Raw genomic sequence first — 15,958 nt, forward strand, 5'->3', positions numbered from 1 at the left:
CTCAGTGTAAAAGATACTTCAGAAATGTATATAGTAATGAAAACATGTTCGAGGTAATCGTATCCATTGCTATTAACCCTATTTCTTGCTGTTAATTCATACTAATAAGTATTTGCTGCCCAAATTAAATATTCAGACCTTTCCATGTATTTTTTTAAAGTTCTCATTCTCCAAACTATTCTACGGTAAGCAGCACATGTAATGTTTTCTATATGGTGTCAATGTCGTTCATTCCAACATGACTATTACTAAACTATGTATTAACTCAGGAACCTACAAACCAGCTTCATAAAACAAGCCTAACCTTACTAAAATGTGTTCATTTTATCAAGCTACTCGCTCCTATCTGAATGTCAGTCAATAAATCTATTTGAGTACGAAACCGGGCAAACTCTAAACCCTTTGAGAATGCTTTCCAGGATAACGAGTTATACAAAACATAAAAGCGTCACTCCCCAATACCACCTGCATATCGTATTATTTGTAAAACCAAGACCCGGTGGGTTTAAATGCGGACTCCCTGTTACCGCTTCCACTTGTAAACGTTATAGAACAGATATGATTATAGCCGATACCTTGAGGGAGTCCAGGATACCTCGGTCCTTGAAGGTCTGGTACAGCTTTCTGCGTAGTTCATCTTGAGTCAACACGTCCTCTTGAAAGGGCATGGTGAGCTGGAAGAGAAGATGCCGACGGTTACCGGGCAGGCAGAGGGCATAGGCATTTCTGAGGACGGAACAGTGGCTGACCTTCGGGAAATCAGGAAAGCCCCGCGGGGACAGCGCTTTCAGGACAAGCAAGAAGCTTCCTCCCCCCACATGCGCAACCGGTTGGCGCTTGAATGAAAAACGAACAGGAAGTTCCGTCTCCTCACTCGCGCCCAGTTGGCGCTTTAACCAATGAACACAAAGCCTCGTCCCTTCACGTGCACACCCGGTTGGCGCTTGAATGAAAAACGAACAGTTAGTTCCGTCTCCTCACTCGCGCCGTTGGCGCTTTAACCAATGAACACAAAGCCTCGTCCCTTCACGTGCACACCCTGTTGGCACTTGAATGGAAAACGAACAGGAGGTTCCGTCTCCTCACTCGCGCCCAGTTGGGGCTTTAACCAATGAACACAAAGCCTCGTCCCTTCACGTGCACACCCTGTTGGCACTTGAATGGAAAACGAACAGGAAGTTCCGTCTCCTCACTCGCGCCCAGTTGGGGCTTTAACCAATGAACACAAAGCCTCGTCCCTCACGTGCGCACCCGGATGGCACTTGAACGAAAACAAACAGGAAGCTCCCTCTCCTCACACGCACCGTGTTGGCGCTTTAACGGAACGAACACACAGCCTCGTCCCCTCACGTGCGCAGTTCCCTCACGTGGGCACCCGGTTAGCGCTTTAACGGAACGAACACACAGCCTCGTCCCCTCACGTGCGCAGTTCCCTCACGTGGGCACCCTAGCTTAGCACTTTAACGGAACGAACACAAAGCCTCGTCCCCTCACATGCGCAGTTCCCTCACGTGCGCACTCGGTTGGCGCTTGAAGGAAAACGAACACGAAGCTTCGTCCCCTCACACGCACCCGCACCCACACCCGCACCTGATTGGCGCTTTAATAAAACAGGAAGCCTCGTTCCCTCACGTGCGCACCGGGTTGGCGCTTTAATGAAAACAAACACGAAGCTGTCTCCTCACGCGCACCCGGTCGGCGCTTGAACGAAACAAACACGAAGCCTCGTCCCCTCACGCGCACCCGGTCGGCGCTTGAACGAAACAAACACGAGGCTTCGTCCCCTCACGCGCACCCGCACCCGATTGGCGCTTTAACGAAACAGGAAGCTTCGTCCCCTCACACGCACCCGGTCAGCGCTTGAACGAAACAAACACGAGGCTTCGTCCCCTCACGCGCACCCGGTCGGCGCTTTAACGAAAACAAACACAAAGCTTCCTGTTGGCGCTTTAACGAAAACAAATAAGAAGCTTCATCCCCTCAAATGCGCACCCGGTTAGCGCTTGAATGAAAACAAGCAGCTTCGTCCCCTCAAGTGCGCACCCGGTCGGCGCTTTCACGAAAACCAACAAGACGCTGCACCCCACACGCGCTCCCGGTCAGCGCTTTAACGAAAACCAACAAGATGCTTAAACTCCTCTGGCATCAGCTTCCCACCGAGCCAGTCCCGCCCGCCCCGCCTCAAGGTGGCAATGAGGGAACTCCCTACCTCCAGAGCCCAACCGCGGTGCCGGGGAATCGCTCAACGCTCTCCCGCCCACCCCGAACTAAGAACCCTGGCACATAAACGCACTTCCTCCCCTCGGGTTGCTATGGGTGGGTGGGGTCGTGTACCGCCCGATCGCCACTCTCACCGGAGGCTGGGGGGTAGAAACATCAGGCGAGGAGTCTGGGAAACCCGGGTCCCCGGACACCGAGGCACCACGTGGTTCCGCGCCGCTCCCGGCCGGTCCCGCCCTCTCTCCGAGACCCGCCAGGTTGAGCGACCTAAGTCCGGAGCGTTACTGCGCCTGCGCCAGCGAGCCCGCGTTACTAGTTGCCGAAGCCCCGCCCACTTATCGCGAGAGCGTAGCTTCCGAGTCTCGCGAGAGCTTGCCCGGCTTCCTTACTGAAGTTCCGAGCGCTAGTCGCCACGGCGGAAGCTCAGTGGATACATTCTTACGAAGTCTGCTTCTAGGGGCGCAGGTAGGGGATAGAGCGAGGATTGGGGGAGGAGGCGGGCGCTTTGGGGGACATCCGGGGCCGCGTGATCTGAGTGTTAACCCTGTCACTCCATCCAGTTGCGGCCTGGGGCGCCGGGCCCAACCCGGCCAGCCCCGGTGGCTGGTCCCATCACAGCCCAGGCATTGCATCCGGCGAGCTCCGCCAGCTTGGGGTTTTGCATCTTTTGCCTTGTACTGGGTCACAGTAACCCAGGGCTCCGTAACCGCGGCACTGTTGCCCTTTGGGGCCCGAAAACTCTTTGTAGGGAGCGCTGTCTTGTGCACCGCTGGGTGGTTAGCCCTGTCCCTGGCCTCTCTGCCCACTAAATGCAGCGCCTCCGCACCAGTTCTGACCATCGTGAATGTCTCAGGCATTGCCAGATGTCCTCGGGGAGGCAAGAGTCACTGATTGAAAATAAGTGAGCTAAAGTTTCTGTTTGCATGCTGTGAGAAAGATAAAGATGGGCTGAGATTACTGTAAACTCGAGTGGAGTTTAGAAAAAAAAGAGAGTGGAAGATGGAAGCCCGCAGAGACATCTCTGCGGGAAAAGTATGACTTCATCTGGGCTTTAATGGGTATGCTTTGGATGGTGGCAAAAAGAGTCACTGCTTGGCACTCGCTTAGGCCAACTGCCCTTCCCCCACCATCACCCATGACAGTGGATAATTAATCATAGCGATCTTTCCTGCTGACCACACGTAAGTCTCAGGATCTCAGCACCAGTTCCTGGCAGTCACTACCAGTGATTCGAACTGGCTCAGGAAAGGAAACCCATTTGCCATTCCTAGTCAGCTCCCTTTTCCATTAGACAGTGTATCTTCTCTACAGATGACATTGTGCTGGACACTGCTCCCCACCCTCACCCCCCCAAAAAAAGTATTTTCCCTTCCTCAGTTTAAACATTCTCAGTTTTTTTCAGTAGCTTTTGTCCAGAGCATTCCCTAGCCTAGATCCCACCCTCCTCCCCCTACACACAGTTCAGTTATTGATTCATTTAAAATGCAATTCCCAGAACTGACTACTTCCCCAGAGATGATATTATTTGTGAAGAGGACATTGTCTTCTCTTAATGCAGCTTGGTATTGCATTAGCTTTTTGTGACCACTGTTTCAGACTGCTGCCTCTTATTCAGTTTGCAATAAATGAAAATGGGTGCTTGTAGATGCACTGCTCTTAAGCTAGGTTTCCTCACCCTGTTGTGCAGCTCATTTTTTCCAAGCCCAAGTACCGGACTTTATTTTGCATCCTATTAAATTCTACTTTGTTAATTTCACACCTAGTTCTCTTAGCTGTGGAGATATTTTTGAATCTTGCCTTTTGCCTTCTAATAAATGTGTTGCCCTTAGCATATCTTTGAATGTGATAAGTTGGCTTCATCTCACAATTATTGTTATAAGGAGTGTTTTCTGGGCCCCAGCACTGTTATAGCTCTGGGGATACCAGACTGTGTTATCATGCAAGCTAAAGGTCTAGTTGTTTCTAGGTGTACACCAAACTATTTCCAAAAATGATTTACTGCCTCCTAATTTCCCTTCCAAAACATAAAATTTAAGTTTGGCATGACTTGTTCTCAGTAGAACCAGGGGTTACGTGAATGAGTAACAACCTACTCTTTTTGTGTAGGGATCCACATTGAATAATGTATAATAAAAGTTCTCAGTATGGTGTCTAACCAAAGGCAGCCATTTAATACATATTTCTATTGGTCTTTTCATTTCTCTGAAAGTACCCAATTATAGACTAGGAGATAAGCCTTTCTGTGTTTGAAAATAGGAATAACACTTACCTGTATCTGATGATATGGCTCTTTTCTGTTCCTGCGACTTCTCAAATATCGCTGATCACTAGATGTATAATCACATTTGTTAATCCAAGATATGTAGTTTGCTGAGAACTGAATACTTGTATGTATTGCAATGTCTAGATTTTTTTAATATTCCCATCTTGAGGTTCATAGCTTGCCTAACCTTGATTCTTCCACATTTGCTGTTGGAAAATCACTCTTTTTAAGGAAATTGAAGTTCAGCAGATCTGCATCCTCTGTACTTTGTATACCAGGTGCTTGAAGCAGTTGACCTTTAGAGAAACCCTGCTTTTTCCTGACTGTAGCCTAAAAAGGCTTTCTTTTTCTTAACTTAGTCCACACATTTCAGCTCATTTGGGCTTTTGCCTTTCTGATGGTAGCCTCACAGGTTTCTGAAGGTCCCAGGTCCCATTTCTGTGTTCATTACTAGTTAGTGCCCTACTTCCTACATTATGTGCACATCCTCTTTGAGTTCAAGGTAACCCTGAGCTCCTTATAGCACCACCTTGATTTCTTTAGTTGTCTCTCTCCCTAAAGCAGCTCAGGTCACCCTAGCAACCAGAGGCTGCTGCTGTCCTCACCACAGGTGCAGTCCTGCCTCCCCTACCCTCAGGCAACTAGCCCTGCCCCGTGTAATGGAGGATTGCTTTATGTAAGGAACCTCAACAGCTTCCCAGAAAGGTGCTGTTAATAGCTTGAACAGATTCCAGCTATCTGAGTACTCCCCTTCCTCCCCACCCCACAGGCCTCAGCTGGGCTGGTTAATCCCACCCTGCCTGTCACTCCAGCATTCCCTCTCCCCTATTCTTAGGGTCATCTCACACTGTAAACTACAGCCCTCCCCCCCCCCCCCGCAGCTCCATTCTGCAAACATTGAGCACTTATTATATACTAGGCTCGGTGTCAGGGATTCAGGCTGGAAAAAACCACAGTCCCTGTTCTTTTCCATGTTCATGCCCCATATTGCCCTAAGGTAGGTCCATCTTGACGCACAGTTGCCCTAGACCAGGGGTGGGCAAACTTTTTGACTCGAGGGCCACAATGGGTTCTTAAACTGGACCAGAGGGCCGGAATAAAAGCATGGATGGAGTGTTTGTGTGAACTAATATAAATTCAAAGTAAACATCATGACATAAAGGGGTACGGTCTTTTTTTTCAATAGTTTTAGTCATTTCAAACAGGCCGGATCCGGCCCGTGGGCTGTAGTTTGCCCACGGCTGTCCTAGACCCACCTTTCCAATAATGCTTTGCTACCCATGTGCCATGGTAAATGAACTCCCTCTGTTCCGGCTCTCTTTACAGAATGCACTTTTACCTTTTGGCTGACGCTTCCTTGAATATTTCCTTTTTTCTCGTACCTGCAAGGGAGGTTTTTTGTTTTTTTTCCAGCTCTGACATGTGTGTTAGTTTCCTATTGCTGCCCTAACAAATTGCCACAAATTTAGTGGCTTGAAACAACACAAATGCATTACATTACAGTTCTTAGCATAGAAGTCCGACGTGGGTCTCACTGGGCTGCAATCCAGGTATCAGGCTGCGTTCCCTTCTGGAGGCTCCTGGGGAGACTCTGTTCCTTTGTCCTTTCCAGCTTCTGGATGCCACCGGTATTCTGTGACTGACCTCTTCCTCCATCGTTAAAGCCAGGACCTGTAGTCACCTGACTGCCTCCCGTGCCTCCCTCCACTTTTAAAGCCCCTTGTGCTTGCACTGGGCCCACCTGGGTGGCCCAGGATCATCTCCTATTAAGGTCAGCTGATGAGCAACCTTAGTTCCATTTGTAGCCTTAATTCCCCTTTACCTGGTAAATTAACATTCATTCACAGGTTCCCAAGATTAGGATGTGGACATTTGGGCGGGGGGGGGGGGGGGGAGCAGGTGGTCAGGAGGGCTATTCTGGCTACCACACCATGTTTGAAACTGACGTTTTCATCCCTCTTCCTTCCCTTATTTGTTTTCTCAATGAATAGCATGGCATCCTGATATTCTGCTTGATCACCTCAGCCAGACATTTGGAAACATCTTCAGTCCTCCCATTTAATCCATTGCCAAGTTCTGTGTAGCTCCCTTCTCCACTCCTCCAGGCTTAGTCTCCCTTGCAGATGCTCGAAGGGTCCCTCCTTCAGGTGATGGGAGCGTTGAGCAGGCGCACACACAACTTACACAAACACAGCTGTTGTGGTTCTTTATTTGTATTGTTTGTGTTACATATTGGAGTTTAAGTAATACTTCATGGGTGGAGGGAAGGTGGAAGAGATCCTGGAATTTAAAAAAAAAAAAAAGTTTGCAGTCATTGGTCTAGAGCAGTGGTTCTCAACCTGTGGGTCGCGACCCCTTTTGGGGTCTAACGACCCTTTCACAGGGGTCGCCTAAGACCATCGGAAAACACATATATAATTACATATTGTTTTTGTGATTCATCACTATGCTTTCATTATGTTCCATTTGTAACAATGAAATTGGGGGTCACCACAACATGAGGAACTGTATGAAAGGGTCGCGGTATTAGGAAGGTTGAGAACCGCTGGGCTAGAGCTACACTGTCCAATACAGTAGCCATGAACCCCGTGTGGCTATTTAATCAATTAAAATTAAATAAAATTTCAAATTCAGTTCTGCAGACATGAACCACATTTCAAACGCTCCTTAGTCTGCAGTGGCTACTAGATCGCACAGCACAGGTACAGAGCATTTCCATTCTCGCAGAAAGTTCCATATATATGACAGCACAGAGTTCTAGAGAGTGTCTCCCTTTTGCCCATTACCTAGGCATAGTAAGCCCTCTAACATTAAATGATTGTAGATATTCCCTTCCTGAGACTATGTGGTTGTATGGTTTCTTTTCCTTCCACTTCACCCACCGTTCAGCTTTTCCTTGTCATAATTGAATAGTTACTTCCCTTCTCCAGCTGTTTGTGAAATCAAATTCTTGGCAGCTCAGCTGTGTAGTTTGTAATACAACCTTTATGCGGTATTTCCTTCAGTTTCCTTTTTGTTTGTCCTCACTCGGTACTTAGCACCATGCTTCTCTCCCAGTCATGGATTTCCATACAGGAGAGAAGTATTTTGCGGGTGGTTATCTTCCTTTATACATTAATTGTCTTCTGCTGCTGCTTAAAAGTGCATTGGGGGAGGCGTCTGCCTTATCTTTTCTCTCTGCTGCTTAAATGTTTGTGAAGAAAGTAAGCCCTTCCCTTGGCAAACTCCAGCTAGGAAACCTCTGCCAGCAAAAATGAATGATGTCATTGCTGACTTGGTTAACATTTCAAGCTCCCATCCCTCTTCCCCTCACTTTCTCTTGAGAATTCTGGCCATTCTCCTATTTTGCACAGCTTTTGTATCACTCCTGCTTGTCTTGGTTATGCAGTTTTACTATTTGGGCCCTTTTCTCATTTTCCCCTAAAACGGACCATTTTTTTCTGTAAAGCACCAGGCGATCCCTGTCACAACTGCTCACCTCTGCCACTGTAGGGCAAAAGCAGCCTTTGACTATAGTAAGACAGATAAGGCCAGATTTGGCCTGTAGGCTGTAGTGTAACAACCCCTGCCCCAAATAATATTTTAAATCCTACTTACTTCACCATGCCAAGAGAGTCTCCTGCCTGCCTTTTTTTCCACACCTGGCCTTCCAATTCCTGGGTTACATGCACCAGCTCTAGCCTGATTTCCTTTACAAAGTATTGCGTTCGTTAGGAAATATATTTCGGACTTCTTTGGCTTTTGTTGCATGTTCTGAGTGAATCAGCAGGAGTCCCTGTGAGGCATGATGCATGCTGGGCCCTGGCACACCTCGGTTGTACTTTCCCCGGGACTGTACGCTCCCAGCTAACCATTTTTGGTTTTCAGTATTGAGTACCAAATGCATTTTCTTTTCATTTAATTAGGAGCCATATATTGGAGACAATGTCTGGAAGCTTCTACTTCGTGATTGTTGGCCACCATGACAATCCAGTTTTTGAAATGGAGTTTCTGCCACCTGGAAAAGCAGAATCCAAAGTGCGTATGGAACCTTAACAAACCCCATGAGAACTGTCACACTGTTGTAATGATAATGGTGTAATGTGCTTTTCGAACTGGAGATCTGGACAGATGAGATAACAATTAAGCGAGGTTTGCTCTGGAGTCCCATGGGCTGGTAGAAGCCAGTCAGGGAAGGTTCAATAAATTGCTTCATCCTTTATCAGCACACACTTAGCATGTACTGGGAGGAAGCTCTGGGCCTCTTTTCCTGGTCTTCAGTCCACTGTGCCACCCAACTAGGAAAAGCTACTCCTTAAGTGCATAGAAACATGGTCCACCCATAGTGGGTCTGAAAGAACAGTCGTTGCTGCCTTGAAATGCCATGAAAGCCCATTGTGCCCCAGCAAGTCACATTTTTCATCAGGACATACATAGTAGATCCATTTACACCTGGGAGGGTTAAAAGGGACCCTTACTTACATGTCTTCCTGCTGCCCAAGACGATGGCAGTTCCCAGTGACCTTCTACCTTATCTACTGGCTGGTGCCCATATGCTCTCCTCCCCAGTGACACACCCAGCTTCCTTATCAAGAATGGCTGTAGAAAAACACACTGGGTTGGCGAACGTCTCCATTCAGAATAAACAGAGCCATAGAGCCTTGAGATGAGAATAGCTGGGTCCCTTCCATCTTTCTGTACCAGTCCATGTTCCTAATTGCCTAGAAGTTGTGCTGTGTCTCCCAACCTCCAAAAATAAGCTTTAATGTTCTTTAAGACAGGAGTTGATTTTTCAAATTCATTGTAATGCATAATGTCCAGTCTAGTGTAGGATGCTTGTCAACTATTCAGATCCTGCCAGTAAAATATGATAGAAATGTAATTATCCTACCAGGTGTTGGTGCTACATTATTTTCCCACATCCCTATGAGCACGCAGCTCATTAAAACTTTGGTTTGAGGCATCTCTGTAGCAGTGATTGCTTTGTGTTACACCACTACTCAATTATAGTTCCTGTGCACTCTGGGGCCTGGTGGTACATAAAGCAGTGCATATAAAAGTACTTCATCGCAAGATGCTACCACTTACCTTCTGAAAGCATTTCTATAGTTTTCTCCTAATCTCTCAAGATTGATCATCCCTGTAAATTAATGGAAAATGCTGCTATAAGCCAGACACGAAATACATCCCTTCTCTAAGGATTAAATTAGCTGCATCTTGGCAACGGGCGTGAAGTAAACATGCTTTAGCTGTGCGAGGGATTCCAGGGTAACTGGCAGCCTTCCTCCAGCCCAGTTGTGGGAACAGCCTCCTCAGCAAAGGATCTATCCAGTTTCCCAGGGCTGCCGCCACAGAGCACAGAACCTGGGTGGCTTAGCACAATGGGAATGTTCTGTCTCAGTTCTGGAGGTCAGAAGGCCCCGGCAGGGAAGGTGCTCGCAAAGGATCTGTTCCGGCCTCTCTCCTAGTTCCTGGTAGTTCCTTGCCTGGTGGCAGCACAACTCCAGTCTCCACATGGCGTTCTCCCTGGGTGTGCCTGTGTCCAAGGGTCCCCTTTTTTATAAATACATCAGTCACACTGGAGCCCACTCTTCTCTAGCATGAACTCATGCTTAACTACAGTGGGGCCTTGACTTACGAGTGTCCCGACTAACGAGTTTTTCGAGATACCAGCCTCTCTCGGCGGATTTTTTGCATTGAGTTGATAGAGTAATTTGAGTTAACAAGCTCCTTAATGAGCTCGGTCTCGGAACGAATTAAACTCGTAAGTCAAGGCCCCACTGTAGTTACATCTGCAACAACCCTCTTTCCAAATAAGGCTGCATTCTAAGGTACTGGGGGTGGGGACTGCAACACAGGAATGGGTGGGGGTACAATTCAACCCATAACAGAGGTGTTCTCTGAAAATGCATATGGAAAGTAAGAATTCCACAGGAGGAAGACCATTTCAGGTTGTGAACTCCCCCTCCACAATATGGTGGGACAGTACCACCTTCTCCAGTTCAGCTCTGTCAGCCCGTGAAAAGGACACTCCCAGCTCTGATAGGACTGTCTCCTGCTATCACACAGGGGACGGAGTGTTCACAAGGGTTAAGCATGGCCTCCTGCCACTCCCAGGTCCCCCTGCCTTGTAAACTCCTTACACCTGAGAGTCATGCCACCATGTTAGGAGTGCCACCTCCTCGCCTGTCTTCACTGCTCACCAGGTGTCACTACACAGGAAGCCTCCCCCTCACCCCACCTTGAGGCCTGTGCCAATGTCACCTCTCTGTCCTTAGCCCCAGCTTACCTATGTTGCTGTCCTTTATCCACAACTTTTTAGGTATTTTTTCCTGTCTTCCTCTAAAACAGTGGTTCTCAACCTTCTGGCCCTTTAAATACAGTTCCTCATGTTGTGACCCAACCATAAAATTATTTTCGTTGCGCCCTGACCTGTTTGGCTCAGTGGATAGAGCATCGGACTGCGGACTCAAGGGTCCCGGGTTCGATTCCGGTCAGGCGCATGTACCTTAGTTGCGGGCACATCTCCAGTGGGGAGGTGTGCAGGAGGCAGCTGGTCGATGTTTCTCTCTGATCGCTGTTTCTAAATCTCTATTCCTCTCCCTTCCTCTCTGTAAAAAATCAATAAAATATATTTTTAAAAAATTATTTTCGTTGCTACTTCATAACTGTAATGTTGCTACTGTTATGAATCGTAATGTAAATATCTGATATACAGGATGGTCTTAGGCGACCCCTGTGAAAGGGTCGTTTGATCGCCAAAGGGTCATGACCCACAGGTTGAGAACCTCTGCTCTAAAAGAATACAGGCTTCTTGAAAGGAGGATCTATTTGTTTTCCAACAGAGTATTTTTCCCCCCACATGCTTAAAAGGTTACGGAAACTGGTAGCTTCCTTCTTGCAAAATTAAATTTTTTGTAGTTTCTTGAACACATTTTATTAATATTATAATTGGTATATTATAATTGGCTATTTCTATTTATTGCATTTTAGATACCAAATTTAAAAGTAGCCAGCTGGCAGGGCTCAGTGGTTGAGTGTCAACCTATGAACCAGGAAGTCACGGTTTGATTCTAGTCAGAGCACATGCCCAGGTTGCAGGCTTGACCTCCAGTGTGGGGCGTGCAGGAGGCAGCCGATCAATGATTCTCTCTCATCATTGATGTTTCTATCTCTCGCTCCCTTCCTCTCTGAAATCAATAAAAATATACTTTTTTAGAAAAAGAAAGTGTCCCCCCACAAGAAGAACTGTATAGGATTTACAGATTGAAATGTTGGCTGTCTTGATGCTGTATGGAAATGTTAACCTGGTGCTGCTCACACTGTCATCTAGGACGACCATCGTCATCTGAACCAGTTCATAGCTCATGCTGCCCTTGACCTGGTGGATGAGAATATGTGGCTGTCAAACAACATGTACTTGAAAACTGTGGACAAGTTCAATGAGTGGTTTGTTTCAGCATTTGTTACTGCAGGTCATATCCTTACCTTCTTAATAAAGATATCTAACTAAAGGTTGGGGTAACCAACTAGAACATGGGACACAGATGCCAGGATAAGTTGATGAACTTTAAAGTGTCAGGTGAAAATTGCCATTTACGTAGCTACTTTTATTTTTTTCAGGAAAAAAATACATTTTGTTTAAATCATTTTTTTTTTATTTTTTTTTTTTTTACAGAGAGGAAGGGAGAGAGATAGAGAGTTAGAAACATCGATGAGAGAAACATCGATTAGCTGTCTCCTGCACATCTCCTACTGGGGATGTGCCCGCAACCCAAGTACATGCCCTTGACCGGAATCGAACCTGGGACCTCTCAGTCCGCAGGCCGACGCTCTATCCACTGAGCCAAACCGGTTTCGGCTGTTTAAATCATTTTAAAACCAAGTCTGGTATATAAAACTAAGGTTTATCTGAACCCTATCAAGGGTGGTTTTACTTTTATTTTTTAACTTTAAAAGATTATGTTCTCTTTAAGGTAAAAACTAACCTAACTTTGAACTATTGCTTTTCATTTTACATTTCTAAGTTTACACCTTAATTATTTCACATATGAGATTTATTATGCTTCATGATGTAAGACAAGAAGATGGAATAAAGAACTTCTTTACTGATGTCTATGAACTATACATAAAGGTATGTATGCTCTATAACTTTTTAAAACTGATAAAAGGGATTCAAATGGCAGGGAACTGGCCTGTCAAAGTGACTCCCTTGTAGTAGTTTTCATCTCAGAGCAGCTCTCCCTCAGTCAGACCATCCCTGGCAGCTCCCTCATCAGGCAAGTTTTCACCAGATTAACATGTATTTAGGAAAAGAACTCATAGTTATTTTGTTGTTGTTAATCCTCAGCCAAGGATATTTTTCCCATTGATTTTTTTTAGAGAGAGTAGGAGGGGAACTACAGACAGACACATCAATTGGTTGCCTCCCACACACGCCCCAACGGGGGCTGGGAATAGAGCCTGCAACCCAGTCACATGCCCTTGACCGGAATTGAACCCATGACCCTTTTCAGTCCACAGGCTGATGCTCTAACCACTGAGAAACACCGGCCAGGGCTTGTGGTTATTTTAAAATCTACTTCATTCTCCCTCTTTTGGTGCATATAGTTGATTTTACTAGGGAACCCTAAAGAGAGGGAAGGAAGTATTTGCCATAAGAGAAATTGCTTTAGCCGAAACCGGTTTGGCTCAGTGGATAGAGGGTCGGCTTGCGGACTGATAGGTCCCGGGTTCGATTCCGGTCAAGGGCATGTGCCTGGGTTGCGGGCACATCCCTGGTGGGAGATGTGCAGGAGGCAGCTGATTGATGTTTCTCTCTCATCGATGTTTCTAACTCTCTATCTCTCTCCCTTCCGCTCTGTAAAAAATCAATAAAATATATTTTTTTTAAAAAAAGAGAAATTGCTTTATAAGTTCAATCTAAAATGCTTTCCATCTACTTTAAAAATAAGTTACAGTGCAATGAATACCGATCATAAACCAGCAGGAAATGATTCATATATTATCAAATAGTCACCCAAGGAGATTGGTGCCACCGCATTTCTTGTATTTAATTGGAAAAAAATAAAATAATAGGACATCAGTGGTTAAACTGCAGTGCTAACTACAGTATTTCTTAATAATTTAAATATTCTGTATTTGCACAAGATTTTTGCATATCACTACAGCTAACAATATTCCTAGTCAGCACTAGCAAGTAAGAATATCTAGTCCTTTTATAAAGGTAGACAAAGTGATTAAGGTATAAAAATGGCTAACTCCTTTCCTCATTAGTGATTCCATTTGTTGTTAATTTCTCTGTTATGATACATTTGTTGCATTATCTGAGAAACTGGTCACTTATCCTTGTGTTAAAGGAGAGTATTAAAAACCTGATTATTAAAAAATTACCACACAAGAGTAGTTTTTAATCAGTGTGGTGTAACTTTTTCTTAACTTAGAGACCCATGATATGGCACATTTTTCATTTGTATTTTATGTAGGTCTTACAGATTAATTCATATGTTTACAATGAATATAAGATTAGTAATTCACACACAGGGTGAATCCTGAGTTAATTTTGCTTATATAGGCAACACTTATCATACCACCATCAGTTTCACCACAGGTACTGCTCAAACTATAACACCGAGAAAGAAATTTCCTTAAGGGGAAGTTACTATTTAACAATAGAACATTTTTATGGAAACTTAAAAATGGGATCTTCTGACTTGTTTTGAATGTGTTTAATGATTTCTTTTATTTAAAGCTCAAAATAATTTAGAGACTCATGATTTGTCAGTCTTTTTACTCTGACAAACTCACTAATACTTTCTTCTTTCCTAGTTTGCAATGAATCCATTTTATGAACCAAATTCTCCTATTCGATCCAGTGCATTTGACAGAAAAGTTCAGTTTCTTGGAAAGAAACACCTCTTAAGCTAAGCGCAGAAAAATTCGGAAATAAACAATGTCGCTACAATGGAATATACTCAGGAATGTGTACATTGTAAGTTACTTGATTAAATAGCCTGGGAAAGTTTTACTTGTAGTGTTAATTTATTTAAGCCTAGTGAAATTCCTTATAGATAAAAATAGTACAGTTTCTTAGTATTATCAATCCTATATAATAAAAGGCCAGCGACCGAACGGCAGAACGACCAGTCGACCAGTCGCTATGACACGTATTGACCACCAGGGGGCAGACGCTCAACAGAGGAACTGCCCCCTGGCAGTCAGTGCGCTCCCACAGTGGGCTGATCCCCACAGGCCATACCCCTCACCAGTGCACAAATCTCGTGCACTGGGCCTCTAGTAGATTAATATTTGCTTCTGAACAGTTATTTATAAGGATGTCTTTATCAATATCCTTGAAACATCTTTGAAAATCTGAGAATAAGCTTTTGACTTTCCTCATTCATATAGCTTGATCTTGATGTAACAATCCAGAACCAAATGTCATTGTCAAGATTTGGTAGATGTAAAACTAAAGCATCTGCAGTGAGGAATAAAGTTGGTAGGACATACATGGGCTTACCCATACCTCTAGAGATGATATAAAAATGTATAGGCACTGTGCATAGCCCTACCCAAGAAGCTGAAGTAAACAGCGTGTGCAGTGCCCAGTGCCATGTACCTGCCGCTGTTCGGGATGGGACAGTGATCCTGCTGTCATTCTGAAATCCGGGATCCATGTCTGTAAAATGGGTGACTGGGCCCAAAGTGCAGGGTTGTGCTCTTTTCTTTCCTTTCCCTTCGTATGCTAACGATTTAATGAACCTGTTGATAATCTGTATTAGTAAAAAGCTGTAAAGACAGAAAAGCTTGTATTACATTAACATTCGCACTCCTAGCCTGTTAGGCTGTGCACCAGAGGGTCGGGAGTGGGCTTTTTTACTGTAAGGAGTGTGGGACCTTACTGTAAACGAGTAGATGTCTATCGAAAAGCAAGTAATATAAGCACATATTTTCCGTGCTACTTGTGAGCACTTGAAGAATTTTCTTCCATTCTGAATAACTTGAGCAAGTAATTCTAAGTTTGTTCTTGTATCTTTGTGTGAAGTTGCTACTATGATTTTTTTACCCTATTTATTTGATTTACTAAATAAAGATGTTTGTCCAAGATTGTGGGAATTTAATATCAAATTCTTTAAGTGCTGCTCACCCTGCCACCAATACCATTTTAGTTTTATTTCAAAAGTCTGCAAACTAGTATATATTTTAACCCAATTTACAGAACCTGGATCATCTCAAATTAGGTGCCAGAGCTTTGGGAGCAGAAAAAGATATTCAGCTAGAAATCTAGGAGTCATTTCAGCCATGCTCTTTGGAGAGACCCAAACACGTATTGGTTTTTGTTTGTTTGTTTTAATTTTTTTTTTAATATATTTTATTTTCTACAGAGAGGAAGGGAGAGGGATAGAGAGCCAGAAACATCGATGAGAGAAACATCTATCAGCTGCCTCCTGCACACCCCCCACTGGGGATATGCCCGCAACCAAGGTACATGCCCTT

General features: G+C 44.9%; 2 protein-coding genes across 9 annotated transcripts in view; one reads left to right on the forward strand and one right to left on the reverse strand.

The window, feature by feature from the left end:
• OFD1 (OFD1 centriole and centriolar satellite protein) overlaps positions 1–2,499 on the reverse strand; it is a 36,071-nt gene extending 33,572 nt beyond the window's left edge. For 5 of the 8 annotated variants that reach the window (XM_059679181.1, XM_059679182.1, XM_059679183.1 and 2 more), the window contains exons 1-2: positions 2,355–2,499; positions 576–674 (exon numbers count right to left, since the gene is read on the reverse strand). In XM_059679181.1, coding sequence (XP_059535164.1) covers positions 576–668 — 93 coding nt within the window. In that variant the 5' untranslated portion in view covers positions 669–674; positions 2,355–2,499. Of the gene's footprint in view, positions 1–575; positions 675–2,209; positions 2,232–2,354 lie in introns of those variants that run through there. The other 3 variants (XR_009450594.1, XM_059679179.1, XM_059679178.1) reach the window with 2 other exon arrangements.
• Positions 2,500–8,388: 5,889 nt separating this feature from the next.
• Positions 8,389–15,568, forward strand: TRAPPC2 (trafficking protein particle complex subunit 2). The gene is made up of 4 exons (XM_059679190.1): positions 8,389–8,500; positions 11,796–11,939; positions 12,510–12,596; positions 14,291–15,568. Exons 1-4 carry the CDS (start codon positions 8,408–8,410, stop codon positions 14,387–14,389), a joined length of 423 nt encoding a protein of 140 aa, XP_059535173.1. The 5' UTR covers positions 8,389–8,407; the 3' UTR covers positions 14,390–15,568.
• The last annotated feature ends 390 nt before the right edge of the window (positions 15,569–15,958 follow it).

This window comes from Myotis daubentonii, chromosome X (genome assembly GCF_963259705.1).
Source record: "Myotis daubentonii chromosome X, mMyoDau2.1, whole genome shotgun sequence".
NCBI classification, from domain to species: Eukaryota; Metazoa; Chordata; class Mammalia; order Chiroptera; family Vespertilionidae; genus Myotis; species Myotis daubentonii.